We start from the raw sequence: 22,049 nt of genomic DNA, 5'->3' as shown, positions 1-22,049 counted from the left end.
TCTACCTGAGCTTCCTGCGGGACCTGGAAGGCGTCCACCCTGTCCGTCAGGTACGTCGTGAGCTGCTGGTCCAGCCCGGCCAAGCTCTCCTGCAGGACCTGGAGCATGTGGCCCGTCTCCCGCATGGCCTGCAGGTGCTTTTCCAGAGAAATCTGCCTGCTCTCGGCCTGCGTGGGGGAGAGGGGCCAGCATTCGTTGCTCAGCACAAACAGCTGAAAAAAGAAAGCCTGCAGGCTGCCCACGGAGAAGGGCCACGGGCCGCGGAGCAGGAGCTCGAGCACGGGCTTCCTGCGGCTGCCCAGGAACTGGCGACGACAAGAACGGAATGTCCCACTGGGATCTTACGCATCCCACAGTGAATTACTAGGTTTTCCTTCTTTCCAAGTACAATAACAAAAACACGAACACAAGAAGACTTCCCGCATCACACAGTCAGCTGAGGACCAAAACCTGGTATTGATCATAAACTCAGGGAGACGTTTTCAGGAGTCAGCAGGAAGTCTATCAATAACAGAAACTGCAGTGAGAATGCCCCTGAGCGGACATGCCCACGTCTCCTCCCCCAAGTTCTCAAGCAAATTCTGCCCGTGCCGCGTGGGCTGAGCTGCTGGTCTCTGCATTAGGCTTCATGCCCTTTCTGGCCTAACTACCAACGCCTACTCTTCAGGATGCGTGGAGGGCAGCGCTCTGTACCCCAGGGAGAACCCGCCTTCCCAATGTGAACCCACACTCCTGAGGCATGAAGCCGGGTCACGAGCATGTCTGGAAGACGTCCTTCTTAGCAACAACGTGGCCCACCGACCGGGGAGGACCTCGGGAGAGGACATCACGGGCGGAGCCCAAAGCCAGTGGTCAGCAGACCAGTGGAGGAGAAGAGGACCTCGGCCAGGACGCGGGGGCCGAGGAACCCAGGCAGGGCTGGCCGGGACGCGAGCGGCGGGGGAGCCGGCTGCCAGCCTGCCTCAGACTCCTGCCCCCCACGGGGCCGTGAGCTGCTGGGGCGTCCCAGGACGGGGGCGGCCCGGACGCGGCTATGCCGTGGTCTCGGGCAGGCCAGGGAGCTCCCGCACAGGAGCCGCCTCCGCCCGCAGCTCTGCCCGCCCCCCGGGCTGCAGCACTTGTCCCCGCGCCGCCCCAGCAGCCCCCCCCCCCCCCCGCGAGCGCCCGTGGCCACTGCGCACCAGGTGGCTGAGCGCCTCGAAGCGGCTGTGGAAGGCCTCCAGCTTCTCGCTGATGATGTCGTCGAGGATGCCCCCGTCGATCAGCGTCTGGCCCAGCTCCCGGATCTGCGTGCGGTTGTCGGCCGGGTGGCGCAGGGCCGCCTCCAGGGACTGCGCGGGGGGAGAAGGTGACAGGAGAGGGTGACAAGCGGGTCAGGGCCCTCGACGCGCCCACGTCTGCCTGACAAGCGACGGGCTGTTCCAGAGCTCTCTCACCAGGAACAGGACTGGAAATCAGTCTAGGTTCCTAAAAACGTCCGTCACGCTGTTAGGAAATACACGAAACCGAGAACCTCACCGCCAGCGGTGACATGTGAGTACACAAGCCCCACAAATGAGCGTGCGCCAAGCACTCGTCACACAGGGAGGCGACCGTGGTGCCGTGCAGAGTTTAAAAGTAGAACTCAACACGTAAAAGCAAAACTGCCTCGGTCGTTATTAACTTAAGATGAAAATCGGGTTTTTCTACAACATACAGAAAATACAAGGCGCACTTCTGAATGTGTACTTTTTACATTCATAAATCTAGTGGACCCCACGGGCCAAACGGTGTTCCTGTTTTAAAGATGGGGAAGCGGAGGCGCATAGAGAAAGGCCCAATTCCAACACCGTCTGTGATGCCGGCGCCTTCAGGCCACTATCACGGTGAGTGACCTTCCAGGGTGCACACGCGGAAAACAATCAGACCGGAAGAAATACACCAAGATATTGAAAAGCAGACTCTTAAAAACCGCTCTATACTTTCCTCTATTGTCCACGTTTCTAGAATGTGCAGGTTTACCTCTCTTCTGAGGGAAACACACCTTGTTTCTTTTCATCTGCACTTACGTACTTCATGTTCTCTCCATCTCCCACTCGGACATGCAACGGAGGACGGATGCACCGAGCCTCCTGCTCCGCCCACGTGGGGACAGGATTTGGCTCACAAGTGGCCCTCAAGCCAGCTCGCCGTGCCACCACAGCAAGAAGCCACTGCATTTTCAAAGCCACTCTCCCCTGGTCCTCTTTGATTTCTTACGCTCCTTTCCCTGCAAAGAGCTCGGCCATCAGCTTCGGCCGGCTGTGCTGGTACCCGAGGGCCCCGGAGGAGCCGGCCGTGCTTCTGGCCTCAGGCAGTGGGCCCCAGGATGGGGCCCTGGCGCCAGCACACCCACCCCGCCCATCCATCCGAAGGCCACAGAGCAGGAGCTACTGGACCATAGCCACCGCCGCGATTCGTGAGCGAAAATGGCAGCGCCCGAGCGGCCACAGCGTTTTCATCCCGGGCCTGGTTGGACCAGCTGGAGACGGGCAGCGCGGCAGCACGCCTCGCCAGGTCCGGTGGAGCAGGCCACCCTGACCGAAGACCCCGTTATCTAGGGCTTCAGGCTGCGGAAGGAGGAGCCACCTGGGGAAGCAGGTGCGTGCCTCCCGTCCCCAGCCCGGCACTTGCGCGCAGCCCCTCAGGGAAGAAGGAAGGCCCCCGCCGCTGTGCCGACCTCCAGGGCCGCGCCGACGGCCTCCGCTCCCTCCGGCAGGGCTTGCACGCTCTCCACACGCTCTTCCAGGGTGTTCAGCCAGGCGGTTTCCAGGTCCAGGTAGTGGAGCAGCTCGATCCAGCACGACCACACCTCCTGGAGGCAGAGAAAACACACAGGGACCAGGTCACCTCACCGGGCTCACACACTCCAACCATAACCCGCCTGGACGCAGGTAGCTGGGGGCTGGGGGCTGGCGAGGGGAACTTGCAATCAACAAAACAAAACCGAACTGTCAGAACGACTGGCCAGGGTAGAAGGCGAGAGGTCGCCGCGCTCTTGACACTAAAATAAACCCCAAGGGTCAAATGTGAAAAAAAAACTATACAATTCTCAGAAGAAAACAGGAGGGAAGTACCGCCGACCTGTTTTTTTGTTGCTGTTTTTTTTGTTGTAAGTAATCTTTTCCACTGAATACCTTCAGCATTCTATTTATTTCTTTTTTTTTAAGATTTATTTTTTATTTCTTTCTCTCCCCTTCACCCCCCAAGTTTTCTGCTCTCTGTGTCCATTCGCTGTGTGTTCTTCTGTGACCGCTTCTATCCTTATCAGCAGCACGGGAATCTGTATCTCTTTTTGTTGCGTCATCTTGTTGTGTCAGCTCTCCGTGTGTGCGGCGCCATTCCTGGGCAGGCTGCACTTTCTTTCGTGCTGGGTGGCTCTCCTTACGGGGCGCACTCCTTGCACGTGGGACTCCCCTACGCGGGGGACACCCCTGCGTGGCAGGGCACTCCTTGCGCGCATCAGCACTGCGCATGGGCCAGCTCCACATGGGTCAAGGAGGCCCGGGGTTTAAACCGCAGACCTCCCATGTGGTAGACGGATGCTCTATCAGATGAGCCAAATCCGCTTCCCACCAGATTTTAAGCACTGAAAAAATACAGCAAATACAGAATGGGGAAAGGGGGCAGGTTACTCAGCTGGCGGCACTTCTAACAATTTCATGGGAAGAGGGCATCCCCGGGCCGCCCTGGCCCAAGTCAGGGTGCACGGATGCACAATGTGCCGGAGGCCCCGTCAATGTTCCTCTAAGTCCACACAGTCCTCTCGGCACACATCATGTGCATGGTCCACCCACAGTGGAGCCACACGCTGCCCGCCCCGAGGTCTGCATGAGGTGGGGTTCATTTACACTCCGCTGCCTGGAGCAAACTTGCGCAATGACCACCCTGTCACCCCTCCCCACACTGCAGGACCCTGGCGACTGGGGGTGGGGAGGAAGCTCTCTGCCCGTGTCGCTCCTTCAGATCTGCCGGTGGAGAGAAGGGGCACTCTGGTCTGCGATCAGCACCCACCGGACCAGGGGCCGGCCAATGTTTTATAAAGCACCAAAGTCCATGGAATTAAAACCTAGAGCACAGGTTATTAGGAGATAGGAGGGTGGAGAAGAACTCCTGATGCTTAATGTGTATTGAAGTTTTAATTAACGTGACTGTGAAAGTGTGGAGATGGATAGAGTTGATAGTAACACATTATAGTGAGTAGCAACTGGTTTATAAATAGAACTGTGATTGAGAAAGGTAGTCTGGGGAAGTAAATTCCAATAGAAAGAAAGCTAGAGAACAATCCAGGGACTGAATAACACGGTGAACCCAGAGGCGGTTGAAAATTGTGGTTAAGGGTACAAACGCAAGAGAGTCCTTCTGTGAGCTAGAGCAGATGTACATCACCATTGCAGGGTGATGGGAACATGGAGAAACATGGAAAACTACAACTGCTGTGACTTATAGACTGTGGTTAAGAGCAATACTATGATATTCTTGCATCAGTGCCAAAGCTGTGCTGTGTTGATAATGGAGGTGTATGGAAAAGTGTGCCAAATGTATGCTGTGGACCTTGACTGGTGGTAAGAGTCTGATGATAGTGTCTCATAATCTGTAACAAATATTCCACCATGGTGTGGAGTTGTATGGGAAATCTACACATCTGTACGATTGTTTTGTAAGTTGACAATATCTGTAACAAAAATACATTTTAAAAAAAAATAGGATGGGTTGGGGGGAAAATACACCAAAAGCAAGATAAGGACTATAGTTGGTAGTAATATTTTGATGATGCTCTTGCATAGTTTGCAACAAATGTTTCACAACAATGCAAAAAGTTGGTGGAGGGGTGATGGATAAGACCCCTGTGTGATGTGATACAAAATAAGTTTATTTTGTAAGTTCACAATAATTACTAAATACTTATTGTTTATGTGTGTTCATGTATGAATGATATACTTCAATTAAAAAAAACTTTAGGAAAAAAAAAGACTCAGTAGATTCTACAGGTTTTATGGGCTACGTCTTGTGTCTACCACAGATCCGCCTTTGTTCATTTGCTTGACTGGATTGTTGTGGGTTTTTCACAACCCTATGAAAACACAAAAACCATCCCAAGTCCACAGCTGTAGGAAAACAGGCTGTGAGTCCAATTGGGGTCTAGGGCAGAGTCTGATAACCTGCCATAGTCTAAAGGGAAGTCTCTGGACCCCAATTTCTACAAGCAGAAAGCAGAACGAGCAGTGTTGGCTGCAAGCACGGGCCGGTTTCTTCTGGAGAAGAATGGTTGGCCCACCGAGGCCACTCGCCGGGGACAGGCCCAGTGGGCAGCAGCCCCAGCCCTCAAGGGGGCCCCCACCCCACGGGCCACCTCCTCTCAGAACTGCTAAGAACAGCGGCTCCCAGATAGCGGCCACGTGCCGCTGGCCCTGCTGGACGGGCGCATCAGAGCGCCTCTGATGGCCTCGTCGCTGTGTGCTGGGGGCACGGGGGCAGCGCCTGGCTCCCCGGATCGAGGGGGGCTGCCCAGAAGCAGCCTCAGAGGCAGCCACCGCTCTGAGGAGCCACGTTTGCCTTTGGACGCGGCACAGATCCCACGAGACAGGTGTCCAGCTCTCGCTGTGCTGGCTGAGCCTTGGAGCCTGCAGGGTGCAGAGTGCGTTGTCCACACGGGAGGAAGGTAAACCACCAACAGTCCAAGAGAGCCGCGTGAACGGAGCCTGGCCACAGGCTCGCCACTGCACGCCCATCGAGACGGGAGTCGTTCTCACCTCCCGGGAGCCTGGGGTGGCCGTGAGACCGGCCTCGACCAAGGAAGGCGGCGGCGACACGGGGCCAAGTTCAGACCCGCCCTGGGCCTCACGCCGGTGCCACGCATGTGGACGCTCTACAGGTGCCCCGTGGAGGGAGGCGGGAGCTGAGGGGCCATCGAGCCCTGCATCCGAGCGCCGGCCCCCCAACCCACCAGAAGCGGAGGGGCCTCCCCGGAGAGGCCAATCAGCCACTGAACCACAAGGACACGGAGCGGCTGCAGCCACTGAACCACGAGGACACGGAGCGGCTGCAGCCACTGAACGAGGACACGGAGAGGCTGCTTCTGTAAGGCATGGGTTTGGGCGAGGTTCGTGACACAGCAAGAGATAAAGAAGTCTCAGTAAAAGCACCCAGCTGGGAGGGGTCTCCACCAAGTTGTGTGATGGCCCCTGGAAGGTGGGGAGGAAGGGATGGGAGGATGGGGACAGCTCGACAGGGCGATTCGTTTTAAGACGTTCTGGAAAAATCTGGTGAAATGGGAACACCGTTTTATCTGAGGATGGATGTAGAGATGTTTCTTATATTTTCAGTACTCTTATGTAAGTTTGAAATATTTGAGGTTTTAAAAGTTTTTAAAGGGTTCTATAAATCAAGTAAAACACTGGTCTCTTCTAGGAAAGACACTCTACTCTATTTCAGAAATTTGGGCTGTTTCTCCTCCAAGATTCTTTGGTTACCACTGATAGAATTTAAAGAACATTTCCATTTTTAAATCTAGTGGGTTTTTTTTTCGCTTTTTCTTTAAAAGATACCAGTCTCATTTTTTTCTCTATATACTCTGTTCTCTTCAAGTAACTCTCTCAAAGTGATCACAAACCTTCAAAATATTTATATCAGTCCTCATTCTAGAAATTGCCACCTTTGAGTCCTAAATATCTTGAAAAATGACACAGACTAGTGTCTTTCATTAGCTTGAAATTAACTTGCAGACTGGATCCATTCCTTGAAGGTATCATGAATTGTTACTTTGTCTATAAATGAGTAGGAGAAATGGAAAAGAGCAGAATCATGGGAGGTCTGCCAGAGGAAAACATGGATAGGACTGTAATAAAATGCAAGGCAAATATCATTAGTTAAGACCTAGGATTAGTCACACATAGTACTAACATATTTATAGAATTTTAAATTCTTAAATGAACAGCCTCAGGTGTTTTATGTTACAGAATATATTAATAATCAAGAATGAGGCTTTCTGTGAAAAATACCTTTCTCACTAGTCTCAAATATAAATATTTATCTTAGCAAAAAATAGGTTCAGAACAAATGAGCAATGGGTGAGTTTACTTTAAATACTGCCATTATGAATTTTTACCATTTTAGGACTGCCCTCAACCATTTTTGAAGGCGAGGAGATTTTATCATCAACTGAAATTCCTCTTAAATCTTTTTTATAAGTTGTAACCAAAGTCACTGTGGCCTGGGACGGTTTGCAATTCTTTTAGGAATCCCGAGAGGAGAGCCGTGTTTCAGAACTAACCCCCTCCTGGGGTGGGAGCCCCCCTGGCCGCCCGACGTCACCGAGGTGTGGCTCCAGCTGACGCTCAGCCCCTGCAGGGCCTGACAAAAACGGGGATACCGAGGGACAGGAAAGGGTGCGCCGTGATTTTGGACCCTGCCGTGTGGGTGAGGACTGGCGAGTCACTTCAGCACTAAGTCACCAAGAGGCTGGGCCCACGGAGCAGCCCCCGGCTGGGGAGACGAGCCCCGCAAACGGCCGACCGCCACGTGGCAGCATGCAGGATCCCTAGCAGCTGACTTGGCGAGAAAGCAGCTCTGCTGGGGCCTCGACGTGGACATGTCACGGCCACGGAACGGTAAGCTTTTACCCCAAATCAATGTTTATAAAAGCCACCCCATTTCTGGTACTTTGCATGGGAAGCCCTTGAGCAAACTAAGACATGATCTAAAAATAAACAAGAAAAACAGTTCATAGAATCATCCATGTCCTGAACCTGGTGGCCGGGGGAAAAATGTGTTAGACCCAAGGTCCAGCAAGAGCCGGGCGTGCCCCAGCCCACCTCCCCTCCAGGTGCTTCCCTAGCCTTAGACAGCGCTCCAAATAACATCGAGAAGAGGAAATCGCGATCCTTCTCTGCATCGTCAACCACGTTAGGACTGAATCAGGCCCTCCAAGTTCCTGCCTGAAAACCCTGATTTCACCTATGGAAAAACCAAAGCCTGAAGACGTTCAGCGATGTGCCCAGAACCTTCTGCTAGTGGGGACAGACCTGAGTCCCCTCTCTACCTTCTTCTTTTTTTTTAAGCCTTATTTCCTTTTAATCAACCTATTACCAAACCCACTCTTCATTCCTGGTCAGCATTTAAAAAGAGAAATGGTAAGTCCACTCTAACTTACTGGTGTTCTGCTGGGGAACTATTGTGATTAGTAATGGAATAAATTGTAGCATTAATTTGGAGGAAGTGGCCACAGTAGCTGCTGATGGTAGGAGAGGAGAAAAGAGATGTGATGTGGGGGCATTTCCTGGTTTTGGAGTTGTGCTGGGTGGTGCTGCAGGGACAGATGCTGGACATTGTGTGTCCTGCCATTGCCCACTGGGTGGACTGGGGGAGAGTGTAGACTACAATGTAGACCACTGTCCATGCGGTGCAGCAGTGCTCCAAGATGTATTCACCAAATGCAATGGATGTTCCACGATGATGAAAGAGGTGGTTGATGTGGGAGGGTGGGGGGTAGATGGGGACCTCATATTTTTTTAATGTAACATTTAAAAGAAAACAAAGAAAAAAATAATAAAATAAGAGAAACGGAGCTTTTCCAGCGCAAGGGCGCGGTGGCCAGCGGGCTCCTCCCTCGGCCCCCGCTGGCGAGGCTGCAGCGCAGGGGTCTTCGTCTCAGGAGCGGCGGAAGGAAGGGCGCCTACCTCCAGCGTGTGGCACTTGCCCCGGATCCGGTTGCACAGAAGCTGGTAGCTCTCCAGCACCACGTGCAGCGCCGTCGTCAGCTCGTGGCCACCAGAGGGCGCTTTCGCAGCCAGGACCTTGATGTTGTCCTTGAGAATCTTGACCCTCACCTCCTTCTGCAACACGTCCTCTTTCGCCCTCTGCTCCAGGAAGAACAAAGGCAGGTAAATCACTTCTTTTTTTTCTTTTTAAATAACTAAATCAAAATTAGAATTTCTAGGCTATTCGTTCTGCCTAACGTGGGCACTTTTAGGAGATCGGTAGGGTGACTGTTGGCGGAGGTCAGAAGGCTAAGCATAAAGTGCCCCTCGAACGCCCCAGGGCACAAGGTCACAGGCAGCATCACCTGGGGACACACTGGGGGCACCTCAGGTAACTGTGTATTTTCAAACTGGGGGTCCAAGATAAGAATCGAAGCCACTTATTTTAATTGGCCCCTGGAGGTGTGAGCCCATTACACTGCAATCAAGGACTTTCTGCAAAACATGATGGCACGCCATAGCAGAGGTGCTCTTTAAAAAGGTCCCCAAGTAACTCAAATTTTTTTTTGCTCCTGGAACACCTGTCCTTCTGATATTTAACAGCATTTCAAAGATAATAAAGTTCCACTGGGAAGATCCAGAACAAGCTTCTTCCCTGGAAATCCCCCCCCCCACCCCCACTCAAGATAAAGAGCTCTGCCTTGAGGGGAACCAGCGGCAGGGGCTTCTCCCGCTCTCCCGTGGCGGCTTCACTGCTCGCTGACCTTGAGCTTCTCTGGGGGGGGAAGTAACCAAGGGCAGTGGCTTAAGAAGGCCCAAGACAGCTTAGAAGACTAAAAATCAAGGACTTCAAACTCTGCTCTTCTAAACTTTCACCTATAATGATTTTTTAAATCATAGAACTATAATATCACAAGCCTAAAGGAAGAGAAAAATAAAATTAAGATAACTTTTAACATGTTAATTACTGCAAAATACCTTAAATATGGGATATTTTTTAAAAGCACTTTCAGGACAAATATTGTATGATCTCAGTAATTTGAAATAATTAAATAAGCAGACTCAAGGAGTCAAAACTCAGGTCATAAGTTACCAGGGACGGGGCACGGACAGGGAATGGAAAGTTCTTAAAATGCTTAAAATGTACATGCTTCCTGTCTAGAATGATGGAAATGTTTTGGCAATGGATGGTGGTAGTAGCAGCACAACATTGTGAGTATAATTAAAAGCACTGCACTATATATATGAATGTGATTAAAAAGGGAAATGTTACATTTACATATGGTAAGGGAATACAACTACACAGTGAATCCCAAGTTAAGACACGGAATTTAACTGATAATACAATTATAAAAGTGTGTTTTCATCAGTGGTGACAAACACTCTACACCAGTACAAGGTGTTAATGAAAGGGTAGTATATGGGATCCTGTATTTTAAGCATGACTGTTCTTTAAACCCACAACTTCTCTAATAAAGAAAAAGGGGGCTTTCAAAAAGAACTAAGAAAAATAGACATTTCTATGAAAATACCATGAAACACCAATGAAGAAGGTCAGCAGTCCCATTTACTGTGACTCACACACAATAAGCACTAACTTTGTATCGGCCTCTTTTCTCTGCACAGAGGCTTTTGGTTGCATTTCACTCTCAGGTGAGCAGTGACACCTCCTGACTTGCTACACCTTATAGAAAAAAGCAGCCTGCGAGATAGTTTCTACTGAGTTGGACACTCAAGGACTTGAATTGGTGCCTGGAATTTGGGGATGACGCTGGTTCTTGTATTATATCAAGAAGAGTGCCCGAGACTAATGGCGCAGGACACACGCATTTCCAGGACATCCACTCTGTGGACGCAGCATCGCTGGCGTCCTCACTGCGGCCCAGGGGTAATCTGTCACACACCCCAGCGGCCCGTGCACTACCTGACAGGGCAGGGAGAAGGCCGTGGGGACGCGGGAAGGCTTTCTTATGCTCACACCCTACACCCGGGGCTTCCAAGCCACTCTCCGTGGCTCCCCAGAGCCCTAACCTAAGGCATTGCCTCTCCCCACTGGCCAGGCTGAGCGAGAGGATGCTGGCTTCCCTCCCCCTCTCGAATCCCAGCCGCTCCCCTTCTCTTCCTGGGAAATTTTAAATCCTACTCAGAATGATGACGAGTCCATAGAGGGCTGCTTTCCCAACAGAGAGGTGGAGAGGTGAGACGTGAGATACATGTACCGGGGGAGGGGGCGGGAGGGGAGACGGATGGGAGACAGACGGGAGACGGACAGGTGATGGACAGGTGACAGACAGATGGAGAGCAGAAGGCAAGGCCTTCTCGCGCAGCCTCACCTTCATCTCTTCCACGGCGCTCTCAAGCTCTTCCGGTGACTTGTATTCGAAATCCCTCTCCAGATACTCTTCCTCAGCCTGGGCCATCCACTCCTGCATCTCGGCCAAGTCTTTCTTCAAGTTCACTGCTTTCTCCTGACTTTCAGACAACCTATTTTTCTGAAGAGCAATCTAGAAGGAAAAGATCGTTCCCCAAATAAACAAATTTTAATATATATTAAATGTCAAGTTCTAGTTTTCAAAACTTCAAGTGATAACTTCCCACAGAAGTCCGCCCATGTTCTACGATTTCAAATAAGACCCTTTATATGCTGTGTGCAGCCACTGTGAATGAAGACGATAATCGTAACTGGATCCCATACCCCATTTGGGATATCAATCTGGAAGTAGCTACTTGAATGCCAAAAAGGCTTAATCTTTGACAGAGCAGCCCCACAGTGACAAAGTGGGACGTGACACAGGGACACTCAACCTACTGCATCTCAAGGAATCTAATTTACAGCCATAAAAGCATGTACATCAAGGAAATTTGCTACTACACTGTTTATTAGGGGAGAAAAAAAATCCCAGGAGAAACCGAAATATTCGTTTTCTCCTTTTTGAAGGACTCACTATTAAGATTTCCCTTATAGGTGGGGGCTGGGGTAGGGAGTCTATTAAAATTCGTGAGACAGAGGCTTGGGTCAATTTGAGCTTGAGTTCCACACAGGCGCCTGAAAGAGCTACACGAGTCTGGCTCGATGAAGTACTTAGGCATTTCGGAGAGGTCGACAGGTATTTCCAAACGGCCCCTCACTGGGACCTCACAGCCACCAGCTGACCTGGACGTGGGTGCCACTCTGCTGGACTGGCCGGCTGCTCCCCGATTTTCAGTGGCACTTCACAGGAGGGGGGCTCCCACAGGAGGGGGCGTCACTTTTCCTGAGCCCTCCACGAGCAGGACCCCCCATGCCCAAAACACACCTGGCTCATCAGCTTTTTAAATTTTGCCCTTTCTAAACATGAACACTGATTTCTGGGCCCCACTTCCAGAAAACTGCCTTTGAACACTAGTCAAGGACAAAATGTTCATGAATCAATAGAGAAATGAGAAAAAAAGGACCGTGTAGGGAGCTTTTCAAAACCCTCAAAATTAGAAACCATTCTGAGATAGTATCCTCTATATTTGCGGGCAGGGGGTGGTGTTAAGGTTAGGGGGTATTAAAATGTTCTTTCTTTCATGATATGATGGCTACAATAGATAGCACAGATGATTTGGTTTGCTGGCTCTTCTTATCTGTCCTTTCATAGCAAAATAAAAAGATGGACAATTATGTTTGTCCAACTCTTCAACATTTTTACTCATCAGTGAAATACAAGAGCCAGGAACTGGCTCAGAAAGCCCTTCCCTGCCCACTCCTGAAATAGCCAGCTACCTCAGCCACCGCTGGCCCCACCCAGCGTGCATTATGACTGCGCTCATCCTCCGTCCCACTCACTGGACTGGCTTCCTCAAAAGAGGCTTTCTGCCTCATCCAGTGCTATAACCCCAGTGCCGAGAGCAGGGCCTGCCACGTGGCAGCTGGTCAATAAATTCCTGCTGGATTAATAAAGGCTGAATGGCTGTCACTACAGGTAACCAATACAAATGTCCTTGCAGCAAGGGAGATGTCACAGATGCATGTGTCAAACTGGACCAAAGGCAATAAAAAGGGGAAGTCTGGGGCCAAACTGGACTCTTAGTACCCTCCCTTCTTTGAAAAATAATTATCCCTTCTTTGCCCCAACTTGACACCATGCCGACGTGACTCTAGTAGTTTCAACTGCATCGTTTAGGAAACCTCCTTGGTTGGTCAAGACAAGCCACCGTCTGCACCTCCTGAAATCCACAGACCATGCAGAGAGAAAACTCACCTCCTTGCTACATTTCTCCACTTGGGTTCGCTGGTCACCTAGTCTTCCCTGCAGCCAGGTTGTGATTGCAGCAACTGGACAGCTTTGAAGGGTGGCCTCTATTTCTTTCATGTCTTTCAGAGATAATTCAATGGTTTCTATTTCATTAACAAGTGCCTAGACACAAAAAATAAGCCTGCGTTGAGTTCACCTCCTATGTGAGTCATGATTATGGTTTGCTCATATCCCTGCAAATACTGTAAGAAAAGACTGTAAGCCGACTTTTAACTACCTAATAACACTGCAACTTAAGAAACCATTTCACCTGGGTGCTCCACGTAGCCATCTGCCAAATTAGACTGGAAATACTAGACATTCGATAGGGAAGAGTACTTCCAATTAGTTTAGAGAAGCCTGTGACTTCACTTACTATCAATTTTATACGGTATTTCCCCACATTTCACTTCTTTAAACATGTTTCTCGTAAAGCCTGTCCACACGGCACAAGAAGAGCAACATGCAATCGGTGGTTATTACACTAAGGCTGTCATCGTAACAGAAAAGAGCAGCTCCAGATGAACTAAAATCACGCTGGCTCTTGCTTTCCAAATTCATGACCATGGTCAAAAATGAAAATATGAATCCTCAGTGCTTTTTTAATTAGCAGCAAAGGCAGTAATGTTCCCTGGTGGATGGTATTTTATTGAGGTTTACTGTCCTGCCCTAGTCTTCCATTTTTAATACTCGCAGCAAGCACCAAGGAGAAAGAAACCAGCGTCCCTCATCGCGGCGGTCCCCAGCAGGTGGGCAGGACTCACCGAGCACTGGCCCAGCTGCCTCTGCAGCCCCTCTGCGTCCCCGGGGGCTGCCTGCTCCTTCTGCAAGAAGCTCTTCACTCCGTCCACCCACTTGTCCAGGACTCTCGAATCAGCCTGCATCAAACACAGGGACAAAGAAGGATGTGACTCAGTGACACTCAGCCCATCGCATCGCAAGAGCCACTGCCACGGGGAAAAGGTAAGTGTTCAAAACTTTGTTAACATCATTTTCATTTAGTTCTTTTTTAAAGCTCTCAACTTTGAAAATTATCATTTTCTTCATTCTTGACTACAACCCTCAAGAGGTAAGAGCTTAGTAATCATTCCAAAAATTTCCAAGCACTCTCCCGTAAACCAGCTACTCAGCTCAAACACAAGCAGTGTCTATGATTAAAACCCAAATAACAGGACGAAAGGTTTTTCTTGGTGTAATCAGTGAAAAAAGCTTTTGTTCTCCTATAACCTAAAGCGAACGTTCTCCCAAGCTAACTGCCCAGAGCAGGAATAAGCCAACAGCGTGGCAGAGGGGATGCAGCAGCCCCGCTGCCGGGCACTCGCTGACCGAGAGCAAGGACAGTCCAAGGCCCAGCTCCAGGCTCCCTGCACAGGGCGCAGGGGCGGAGGCAAGTGGGAAAGGAACCATTGTGCAGAGAGACTTCAGAGAGATGGTGCGCTGGAGCCTGGCCTCGAGGAACACAAACACACGGTCCAAGCTCCGGGAAGGCACCGCCCTGTGGCCACCTCTGCATGGAGCAGAACCTGCTTCCCGGTGCCTTCTTCAAATCTGTGCTTGGAGCCTGTCCCCGAGAGTGGACGCAGACTGACCGGCCTGCTGGAGAAGGCCCCACTGACACTTCTCCGCCTCCCCCGTGTCCTGTAGAGGAACCCCTAGCCCTTCCCACGACACCTGCGAGGTCGCGCTCTCCAGGAGCCGCCCTCCCCTTCTGATCGGCTCTGGCATCAGCCCTGGCTTTTTCAGTCTTTACAGCACCAGCACAGAACCAACTTCCTTCACACGAGGGATGGCCCTAGAGGGGAGCCTACTGGGCCACCACAGACATGACGCTCGTAGGGGCCACCGGAAGCGGGTTCCAGGTGCTGTGTCCTTACCGCAGGGCTGGATTTCCTTCGTTTTTATTGGTTTATAGATACATCGTTCACATATAACTGAAACTCCAGCATTCCCATTCCCCCCAAACCACATTTCTCCAACCCCACATTCCTTAAGGAATGCTGACGCCCAGCTCCGGAGCTGCCGTTCATGAGTCCTGAGCTCTGTGTCATCAGGTTAGCAGTCACGGTGAACGACGTAACGACAGCAGCCGACTGAATAACTTGAACTTTGCCTTCCATATCAGCAATTCTGCCAGCTTCCTCTCTTCTTCGAACCTGGCAGCGAGGCATGTACTTCTGCTCTTGGGGCATTCCAGTGGGTTCCAGGCTTTTGTGTGTGAAGAACAGGGCCCGGGGCAGTGCCCGCCCAAGTTCTCCCCAAGGGGCACCATGTCGCCATCCACCAACACACTCTGGGCATCGTTTTCAAAACACAGGGGTTTGCGCAACTAACACAAGAGGCTTTGCACCCTCTTGCCGGAAGGGCTTCATACGAGACTTTCTCAAGTACCTTGCTGACATCAGGACTTACCAAGAATGACAGGTGGAGGTATTATGCAAACCAAACCACCCACACATGCCCCTCCGAGGTGAGCCATCCGAAGATAGAGTATCCCCGCTCCAGAACTGAGCACAAGAAAGCACCCCTTGACGGAAACAAGTCTGGAAGCCCCGGGACTCCAGCGCACGCCTCCCGCCACGCACACTCGCACTCCGCCTGGTCGCTCGTCTCAGCTTTGCCGGGACCTGACATCAGGCTCGCTTGGTCTTTAGCGTCCGTCTCCGTTTTTCTAGTTTCTCACGAGATGCGCGGAGTGGCCCTGAGACAGGGCAGGTCGCCCACCGCGTCAGCACGCAGAAGTGAGCCTCGGAACGGGGGGCGGGTCATGGGGAGCCCTGGGGCACTCCCCGCGGGAGGAAGGCTCAACGCACCCTAAAAATCACGTCCTGATTTTGAGGGGAGTTGTGGGCTGTGTCCCCCAGAAAGGACGTGTGGAAGTCCAAGCCCCAGGACCTCAGAACACGGCCTGATCTGGAAACGGGGTCTTAGCTGAGATGAGGCCGAAGTGGACCACGAGGGCCCTGGTCCAGGGGGGCCCGATAAGAAGGTGCGGTGGATGGAGCTGTCCACCCCAGAGAGACGCGGTCCTCGCCTGACCCAACCCGCGCGTGGCCCAGTGCAAGCGGGCGCTTTGGCTGAAGCTGCGCGGTGCAGGCATCAGCAGCGGGCTGCGTCCTGCTGCTGGAGCCCTTTAAGGCAGAGCGAATGCGGGGAGAGAACGAGCCGCAGAAGCAAGAGCAGCAAGAGGCGGACATCAGCGGAGCCGAAGAGAACGAGGGGCCAGGGGACGCCCCGTGCTTCGCCACGCGGCGCAGGCGCCGGGCCCACGGGCGGCCGCCCAGCGCCAGTCTTCGGGGAGAAGGCGTCGCCGTGACGTGGACTTTCCTTCACCCCCACAGCCGCGAGCGAGCCGATCCCCCGGCTCAGCCAGCCCACTTCAAGGTATTGGCCTGAGCAGCCAGGAAGCTACGCCAGAAGGGGAGAGGAAACGCAGCACGGCCGTGCGCGGGGGTGACGCGTGCGCCCCACGCGGAACCAGGGGGCGGCCACCAGGGAGCCGCGAGGGGCAGGAGGGCGCCCCCAGTGGTTTTGGAGGCTTCGAGCCGGGGAGGCGGCGCCCGCGTTCAGCCACCTGCTGAGAAAACCCAGCCGGGCGTTCTCTGACTGGACCGGAGCGAGGGGGACTTTGAGGCCGTCCCCGCCCCGCGCAGCCTCGCAGCACCCAGGCGCCCCTCCCCTTATTCCACGCAGCGGGGAGGCCTCGGCCCGAGGGTCCCCTTCTCGGACCCTGGAGGGAGAGGCCTCGGGGCAAAGCCATGGAATCCGGTACACACCACGGACTCCTGAGGGACCGCCAAGCCCTCGCTTTACCTCGCCACCCCAGCTTCTCGGGCCGCACGACCGCCGCACTGCCGGGCGACGCACGGAGTCCAGGCGTGAAAGACAGTGACGGTCCCTCAGGCCGAGGGCCTCAGGACGCGCAGAAGCAGCAGGTCTCAGCCCCGAAACCTGCGCCGGGACTGCCCGCGCCGGGACTGCCCGCGCCGGGTGCTGCGAGCGCCTGCCAGAAGCGCCCGCTCCTCCCCGCGGCCCCCGCCCTCCCGGAGGCGGCTCTGGCCAGCACGCCCCTTCTCCCCGCGCCTGCTCCTTCCCCTTCCCTCTTAGGTAAGGCGAGCGGGCGACACCGAGGAGCTCGTGGCCGCGTGGCCACCCAGCAGCACCACGAGTCCAGGGGAAACGCAGCAGCCGCGCTGTCCTCGCCACAGAACTCCGGCGGCGACCTGACCGCGGGGCTCCAGGGCAGGCAGCGCCCACGAGGGCACAGACCTGGGTGTGAGCTCAGCCCTTCGTGGCCACATGGCCTTGAGAACCCAATTTCTGCTCCTGGAGCCTCGGGGACAACCACGCCTGCCCCACCTGGCCCTTCTGGAAACGGCGGTGGAGGCCTGGGCAGGCGCCGGCACGGGGCAGGTGTGCGGTGGGGTGATCGGAGCTTCGTAAAACGCCTGCCGCACCCCTGCCCGGGAGAGCCCCGCGGGAGCCTCCCCGCCCACGTCAGCACAGGGAGGACCACGTCAGCGCAGGGAGGCCTACGTCAGCGCAGGGAGGGCCACGTCCGCGCAGGGAGGCCCACGTCAGCGCAGGGAGGCCCACGTCAGCGAGGGAGGCCCACGTCAGGGCAGGGAGGGCCACGTCTGCGCAGGGAGGCCCACGTCAGCGAGGGAGGCCCATGTCTGCACAGGGAGGCCCACGTCAGCGAGGGAGGCCCACGTCTGCGCAGGGAGGCCCACGTCTGCGCAGGGAGGCCGACGTCAGCGAGGGAGGCCCACGTCAGCGAGGGGAGGCCCACGTCAGTGCAGGGAGGGCCACGTCTGCGCAGGGAGGCCCACGTCAGCGCAGGGAGGCCCACGTCTGCACAGGGAGGCCCACATCAGCGAGGGAGGCCCACGTCTGCGCGGGGAGGCCCACGTCTGCGCGGGGAGGCCCACGTCAGCGCGGGGAGGCCCACGTCAGCGCGGGGAGGCCCACGTCTGCACAGGGAGGCCCACATCTGCGCAGGGAGGCCCACGTCTGCGCAGGGAGGCGCTGCCAGGGCAAGTGCTGGCCGTGAGCAGCAGTGTATGTTTCTGTAATTATCGTGCCAGCCACGTTGGCGACGACCCCTGGCAGAGCCCCTGCTTGTATTTCTGACCACACCTGGCCCAACACGGCTCAGCAGGAGCAGCGCAGGCGGGAGGGCAGCTCCTGTGGAGAGCTGGGGCAGGGGACGGGCTCCTCACACGCTCCGCCACGCGCAGGGAGAGCGCGGGCAGCGCCCTCGCACCTGCCCTGGCCCCTGCCCCTCTTTGCCTGGAAGGGAAGTTCTGCCTCAGGCCAGGCGTGGCGGAACTCTCAAAGGCTGCGACCAGGACACAAGGAGCACCAGCTTCCGGGAAGGGGCGGGCTAGAAAGGCACCAGCTCCCGTCTCTCCCAGAATGGCTGGAGGGCAGGCTAAAGTGGCCTGGAAAAAAATATTCTAGGGTTTGGGACACCAGGGGAAGGCTGGATACCACCCGAAGAGAGGGGGACAAAGGGAAAGAACGCGATGGCAAAATGAGTTAAAAGCAGCGGCCGTGACTGCCAACCCCACCCCCACCCCCTGCAGACCCGTGAATTCTCCGGCCACTGGGCTGCGACAAGGGGGCCCAGGCCACTGCCCCAGGGAAGGGCAGCGAGGGTCTTGGCCTAGGGCTGATTCTGGTCTGCTGTGTCCAGGAGCCCCTCGAGGCCGGGCCAGCGTTGGCCCCGGGAGCTGGCAGGGGACTAAAGACACACGACCCTCTCCCCAGGCGGGACGCGGAATTATTTCCTACCCCGAGAGGGAGGGGCTGCCGGCGAGGGCGAGAACTGCCTCTGAGAGTCTGACCTCAGGCTCCTCTATCGCAAGGACCCAGTCCCCGCCCAGCAAAGACACCGCACCAGCCCTGACCCGGGAGCGCTGTCAACGAGCGCCGTCTGCTGGCCGGCCAAGGAAGTGCACGTGAGGAAAAGTAAAGAAGCAGCTTTGCCGGCCTTTACCACCTCCCTGCACAAGGCCCTGAGAAGCAGCCCTGCAAGCCATGACTGGGCCCCGCGCCCAGATCCGAGCAACTACCGGGAACAATCCTAAAGACCCAGGTTGAAGCAAGAATCAAAGAAGAGAAGTAACACAGCCTCCCACACTAAATCCCTACGAAAGAGACAGAAATCGAGCTGTAAACTCACCATCCTAATCAGAGGCCCAGACAGCAGCAAAAAATTGTGAGCTATGCTAAGAAGACAGAAGAAAAGGCCCAAGAAAAGGAAGACATCAGAGCCCCAGAAGAGACGCCGGACTTGAGACAACTAATCCACGAATTAGTTGCACACAAAGTCCCAAAATCAAATTGAGTTGAAAGACAATACGGCTAAAGAGATGAACAACATCAAGAAGACACTGAGTGAGCACAAAGAGGGATTTAAAACCGGAACAGAAAAGTAAAGAAGAACACCAACAAGCCCACAGAGAAATGCCATTTCTCCATCCTCATAAATGTCACTTGGCTGAAGCACTTACCGGTTTCTAATCTACAATAATCCACTTGCAGAGTAAAAACACAAACATCTAGATACAATACTGTGCGGAGAGGGGCATCAGTTCTTGTAAAGCCATACAGAGAAGTAAAAACTACTAGTAAATTTCTAGAATAAATGTCTCATTATTTCACCTGCCAAAAAAAAAGTGGTAAATGCTATTCTAGAGCAACGATGTGTCATTCCTGTTTATACCCACAAATTCTCAAACAACTATAAAATTATTAATATGCTACTTCTGAAAAACAAAGTATCAAATACTCTACTTTGGAAGGGTCAAAAAGCCTACACTGGCCCCAAAGCCAGACTCACAGATGGTTTTTGAGGTAGGAAAGGGACGTCAGGCCGTTCAAGGAATTCTGGGGTCCTTGCCCACCGCCCCTCCCCTGGCCTGGAGGGCATCTGAAGCTCCTGGCACTGGACTCAAGACTGCCAGGCCCACAGCACCCGGTATGTGGTAGACACGTGCAGAGCTCCAGTCTCAGCATTTTCCTGGGCTGCTGCCCCACCTTCTAGAATATCCACGCTCTTTCAGCTTCCTTTGAGATGCCAACTTCTAACCCAAGACACAGAGAAGGCAAACTGACACGAGTGATACAGTAAGTTAAGGTGGTGGGCTCCCATTTTGTTTGCTTTTATCATATTCATTAGCCTCAAACACACTCTTTTAAAAAAGAATTACCTTATTTAGCAGGGAAAACAGACAGTGGCATCGACACTGAAACTAACAGAATTCTGAAGTTCTGTGGTTTGGAATGTACTGGTACTCTCTGTACTGAAGTAAAGTGTATTCAAAACAAGGGCAAAATCTCATGAGATAGTTACACCAATTACATGTTATCTCCAAAGAATTAAATCAACCAGGCTGCATTTTAGTCATAGGAAGTATCTATCATTGCATTTTTACCCTAAAGTGCTTTCTGAAGTAACTTCAAAGGTTGGTCCTTGTGCTGGTTTGAGTCATTTGTGGACCCAAGAAAACGCTGTTCTTAAAGCGAACCCAGTCCTGTGCAGGTAAACCCGGGGTAGACGGGACCTGTTGATCAGCCTTTCAAAAGACCACGGAAATAACACAGAGCACTTTGCAACCCTGAATCCAAAGATGATACTGCAGGGAGTTCCAGTAAGAGAAACAGAAGTGGCCTCTTGTGATTTTACAATATTTGATCCCCACGGTTCATGAGAAAATATGTCAGTAAAACCAATATTAAAAGAATACGGAAAAGTTACACAGTCCATCTAATTTTAAATGAGTCCCTGCCTGAAGGAGTGGAAGCACTTTCTGTGAGGTGGCTTCTAAAAGCACAGCTGACATTTTAATCCTTAAGTACAGGAACTGAGGTCATCCCATCGGCATGGACTAGACAGAAGACGACTGAGGCTCTGGGCTCTCGCTCGCGCCTGGCTCCGTGGTGGGGAGGCCGTGTCGCCCATCTCCACCGGCACAGAGGGCCCCGGTGCTGGCAGGGGAGGCGGCACCGGCGAGGAGAACAGCGCCGTGTCGCTGTAACGGCAAAGGCAAGGGCACGGAGCTAGAAACGGCACTACGGGGACGCCTCCAAGCACCAGCTGGGCCTGGTGCCATGCCGGCGCACGCAGCCCTTCCTAGGTACGTCGTCCTCAGCGAGGTCCAGCCTCGCCTGCCTCTACCAGCGTGGGGGAAATGGTGAGAACGCACGCCGCGCGGGGACCTTTCCTTCCCACATGACCACATCCACCTGCAGCCAAACCCCGGCCAGGGCGGCTGCTCCAGCAGAAGTGGTCCTGGGAGGACGGGGGCTCTGAACAGCGTCTACTCTATTCCTGCAACTTCTTCACGTGAGCATGTTTCAAATAGGACTTGGAGAAGTAAAAGGGGCATTCCAGAACTGCGTCAACCGCTTCTGTTCCCAAGAAATACCACCACCAACTGGCACTGGGCTTCGCACCTACGGAACCACGTACCGTAAGGACAAACAGAACCTAACGCCTGAAAAACCGCCCAGCAGGACACTGAAAAAGGAGACCGTGCTGGCTGCCAAGTGACTGGTGAGAGGCTAACCAAGAAGCAGTTCTTCAAGGCAAGTCAAAGGGCAAAACCGCGCTTTGGAATTAAAACCCCACAAAGCGGTTAGACAATCGGGGAATGCCAACACTGTCCACAGCCTCGTACTTAGGACACAAAAGAACAATCAGGAAAGAGCCGAGCAGCACACGCCTGCTGCAACAAGACCACAAGAGCACCTCGGTGTGTACACACGCGTTGAACAGGGGCTCGTGAGTGTGCTGTGAGCCCCACCTGGCTGCAGGAGGCCCTGGGCTACAGCACCTGAGCCGGAGCGCTGAGGCCACGCCCACCCACACCTGAGCGGGAGAGCTGAGACCACAGGTCCATGTGTACATATTGTGTATGTATAGGTATGTGTGTAGATATTTGTGTGTATGGGTGCATATACATGTCCATGTGCACACGTGTATGTGTATGTACGCATGTGTGCATGAATGTGTACACGTACCTGTAGACACATAAATATGTGCCTATACACATGTACACATGTGCGT

General features: G+C 53.5%; 1 protein-coding gene across 7 annotated transcripts in view; it reads right to left on the bottom strand.

The window, feature by feature from the left end:
- UTRN (utrophin) overlaps positions 1–22,049 on the bottom strand; it is a 437,542-nt gene that overhangs the window by 272,719 nt on the left and 142,774 nt on the right. For all 7 annotated transcript variants that reach the window (XM_071218696.1, XM_058307593.2, XM_058307595.2 and 4 more), the window contains 7 exons: positions 13,741–13,854; positions 12,944–13,099; positions 11,051–11,221; positions 8,697–8,876; positions 2,699–2,833; positions 1,182–1,331; positions 6–167 (listed from right to left, as the gene is read on the bottom strand). In XM_071218696.1, the coding sequence (XP_071074797.1) occupies positions 6–167; positions 1,182–1,331; positions 2,699–2,833; positions 8,697–8,876; positions 11,051–11,221; positions 12,944–13,099; positions 13,741–13,854 (1,068 nt within the window). The remainder of the gene's footprint in view (positions 1–5; positions 168–1,181; positions 1,332–2,698; positions 2,834–8,696; positions 8,877–11,050; positions 11,222–12,943; positions 13,100–13,740; positions 13,855–22,049) is intronic.

The sequence above is a fragment of the Dasypus novemcinctus genome, chromosome 11, assembly GCF_030445035.2.
Source record: "Dasypus novemcinctus isolate mDasNov1 chromosome 11, mDasNov1.1.hap2, whole genome shotgun sequence".
NCBI lineage: Eukaryota > Metazoa > Chordata > Mammalia > Cingulata > Dasypodidae > Dasypus > Dasypus novemcinctus.
Note: the sequence above shows the minus strand (reverse complement) of the source record. Positions and strands in the feature narration are given on the sequence as shown.